This window comes from Seriola lalandi, unplaced genomic scaffold (assembly GCF_002814215.2).
Source record: "Seriola lalandi dorsalis isolate HSWRI2012SDOR001 ecotype SW California unplaced genomic scaffold, Sedor1 jcf7180002050915, whole genome shotgun sequence".
Classification (NCBI taxonomy): Eukaryota; Metazoa; Chordata; class Actinopteri; order Carangiformes; family Carangidae; genus Seriola; species Seriola lalandi.
In genome coordinates, this window is record NW_019521468.1 from 9,746 (window position 1) to 12,828 (window position 3,083).

The 3,083-nt window shown below is 43.1% G+C and overlaps 1 protein-coding gene across 1 annotated transcript in view; it reads left to right on the forward strand.

Moving 5' to 3' along the window:
• LOC111649464 (sec1 family domain-containing protein 1-like) overlaps positions 1 to 2,425 on the forward strand; it is a gene marked incomplete at its 5' end in the record, with an annotated part of 8,667 nt that extends 6,242 nt beyond the window's left edge. The window contains 6 exons of the mRNA XM_087171987.1: positions 1,000 to 1,024; positions 1,109 to 1,161; positions 1,293 to 1,326; positions 1,773 to 1,838; positions 1,966 to 2,034; positions 2,241 to 2,425. Coding sequence (XP_087028113.1) covers positions 1,000 to 1,024; positions 1,109 to 1,161; positions 1,293 to 1,326; positions 1,773 to 1,838; positions 1,966 to 2,034; positions 2,241 to 2,264 — 271 coding nt within the window. The remainder of the gene's footprint in view (positions 1 to 999; positions 1,025 to 1,108; positions 1,162 to 1,292; positions 1,327 to 1,772; positions 1,839 to 1,965; positions 2,035 to 2,240) is intronic.
• Positions 2,426 to 3,083: the final 658 nt, after the last annotated feature.

Genomic DNA, 3,083 nt, shown 5'->3' on the forward strand with positions numbered 1-3,083 from the left:
CACACATACACACACACACACACACACACACACACACACACACACACACACAAACCTGCAGTTCACACACATGAACCCATCGACTCAGTTTCACACTAAAGATGTTGAAGGTGATGCAGTGAAATTTTTTATTTGGCCTCTTCACTCATGTAGTCATTTGACCCTGCACACACACACACACACACACACACACACACACACACACACACACACACCCTCTGCATGTTTCTCAGTATCTGGAGTTTCAGACGACCAACAAAGATCCTGTTGTTGTGAAGGGGGAGGGGGGGGGAGACAGGACTGGGATGAAGATGAAAGAAATAGAAGATCACATTCTCCCTCTATCAGATTGTCCTGTGTGTGTGTGTGTGTGTGTGTGTGTGTGTGTTCAGTTCATGTTGAACTCAATAAGAAAAGTGCTGATGTGGAATATTAAAGGAGTAGTGCAACATTTGGAGCTTAGCTTAGCTTAGCTTAGCATACAACTGCTCCGTCCAAAGTCAAATCCAAGTTCAAGTAAATTTTTAAAAATTGATATTTTTAAAATGTTGTTTCCTCCAGTTTCTTTTCATCTAATCATTAACGAAGCAACAGCCAATCACATCCTGATAAAACACCGAACTGAGTTCGGAAACATCAAAGACAGGAAAACAAAGATAAAATAATTAAATACCAAAAGAAATGAGATGAGTTGAAAAACCAGAAAATAAAAAGTAAAACAGCCTAAAACGTGTGAATAAATAGACAAATAAATAAATGAAATGAAAAGCCGGACTGTGAAGTCAGGTCTGGTTTCTCTGCCGCTCTGTGAACAGCAGCACTGAGACAAACATCTGGCAGGTTGAGGTGATTTCAGAGTTTTGGGGAAGCAGCTGATAAAACGCTGGTCTCAGGTCTCAGGTCTCAGGTCTCAGGTCTCAGTCCTGATGGAGGATCAGGCAGCTGAACGACTCACTGTTCATCTGATGCTCTGTGTGTCTGTTTTTATCGTCATCGCAGAGAAAAACTGGGCTCAGGTGGTTCAGTGAATGTTACATTTATACAAGTATAAGAGACTGATCGGTGAGACTGGATCAGCTGATGCATGTTTGTCTCTCTGGTCTCCTAGGAAACAGACGACTACCGATACTTTGACCCGAAGATGCTGCGAGGCAGCGAGAGGTACGACATCACCTCAGTCTGATCAGATCAATAATCACATCTGATCACTACCAGATCATTGAGTTGTTGTTGCTTTTGACTGGTAGAAAGCTCAGGAACGTCTCATCATCCTCTCTCCTCTTCTTCCTCAGCTCCATTCCCAGGAACAAGAACCCGTTTCAGGAAGTGAGTGTGACGCCTCACCGTGTGTTTTCATTCTGACTTTTCGGTTTTTCATTTAAAGGTCACGAACCAGAAGAACTGAAGGTTCATGAAGGTTCAGAGGATTAAATCAAAGCTGATAAATTAGTAGGATGAAGACCATGAAAGAGCTTCTAGAACCAATGAAAGGATCTTAAAATCAGACAGGGTCTCAGTCATCACATGTGCAGATTAAATTACATTAAAACAGCAGATGATGCTTTAAAAACAAACAACAGAAACACAAACCAACACTCTGATTAGTTTGTATCAGACAGTGTGACGTTTGGTTTGTGTCGTAATGAATCAGCACGTGTGTGATGATGATGATGATGATGATGATGATGATGATGATGATATGAATGTGGGAACTGAGAGCTGAACCTTCATCCCTCTGGTTACTGATGTGTTGCTGGTCTGATGTGTTTCAGGCCATCGTGTTTGTGGTGGGAGGAGGAAACTACATCGAGTACCAGAACCTGGTGGACTACACAAAGGTGCTGTATCGCTGCAGGTGTTAGAACATCTGTCTGCTCACCGTACAATTTAAATAATATGAAATATGTGGTTTAAAAGTGCGAACAGACTCAAGTGATGTGACTTTTTCCTTGTTAACGTCTTCAGTCCAAACAGGGGAAGAAGGTGGTTTACGGCTGCAGCGAACTCTTCAACGCTGCTCAGTTCATCAAACAGGTGAGACGCAACACCTGTCCTCCTGTCCCACAACACCTGTCCTCCTGTGCCACAACACCTGTCCTCCTGTGCCACAACACCTGTCCTCCTGTCCCACAACACCTGTCCTCCTGTCCCACACCTGCTCCGTACAGTCTGAAGCATTTCAGTGACGCTGTGTCTGTAGGAACAGTAATAACCTCCTGATGTGTTGCTTCTCTCTGCAGCTCTCTCAGCTCGGCCAGAAGTAAAGTGGACACCAACAAGATGTGAACCTCTCTCTCTCTCTCTCTCTCTCTCTCTCTCTCTTTATTCCAGTTTGTTTTATATAAACTCTGTAAATTTTCTCTCCATTGTTCAGTTTCTGTTTCTGCCTCTCAGCACTAATAAAGCCTAATGAACCCTCTGCTCACAGCAGCCTCAGTGTTTTCTTCTTTACTCTCGTTTGACGTAGAAACTCTGTTTAACAAAAGAAATAACTTCTTATGGATCGACACTTCAAACAAAACACAGGAGCAGAAGAAAACATGGCGCTTTAAACAGTTCACATCCAAACGTGCCGACATTAGTTTATATTTAGATTTATTTATTAACAGCAGGTTGTTTTCGGTCGGATCAAGAATGAGACGTCTCAGCGCCTCAAACTGTACGGGGCTTTGTGGTGACTGTAGGTAAAGATGGACGTCGCCTCTGTGATGTCACCCTCAGGTTTCTGTAGCTCAGAGTGAGCTGTTCCACTGTCGCCATCTTGGCAGTGTCTGACTCCGCCCCCTAACTCCCAGCTAATCCAAAAATGGTCAAAGAGGAGGGGCCTGTACATGTTGGTTTGTGACAAGCATACACTCACCCACCTGTCACTCAAACAGGCCACACCCTCAATCCTCCATAACTTTAGTCTTTAATAAAATGTAAACAGGTGAGTTATATAAACAGGTGAGTTATATAAACAGGTGTCATGAAGGAGGAAATTATCTCTAGAGACCAAAACAGTTTCTGTACCAGGCTGTAAACATGTTTATTTCTGCTGTAAAGTTGGACATTTTAACATGGGAGTCTATGGGGACTGACTC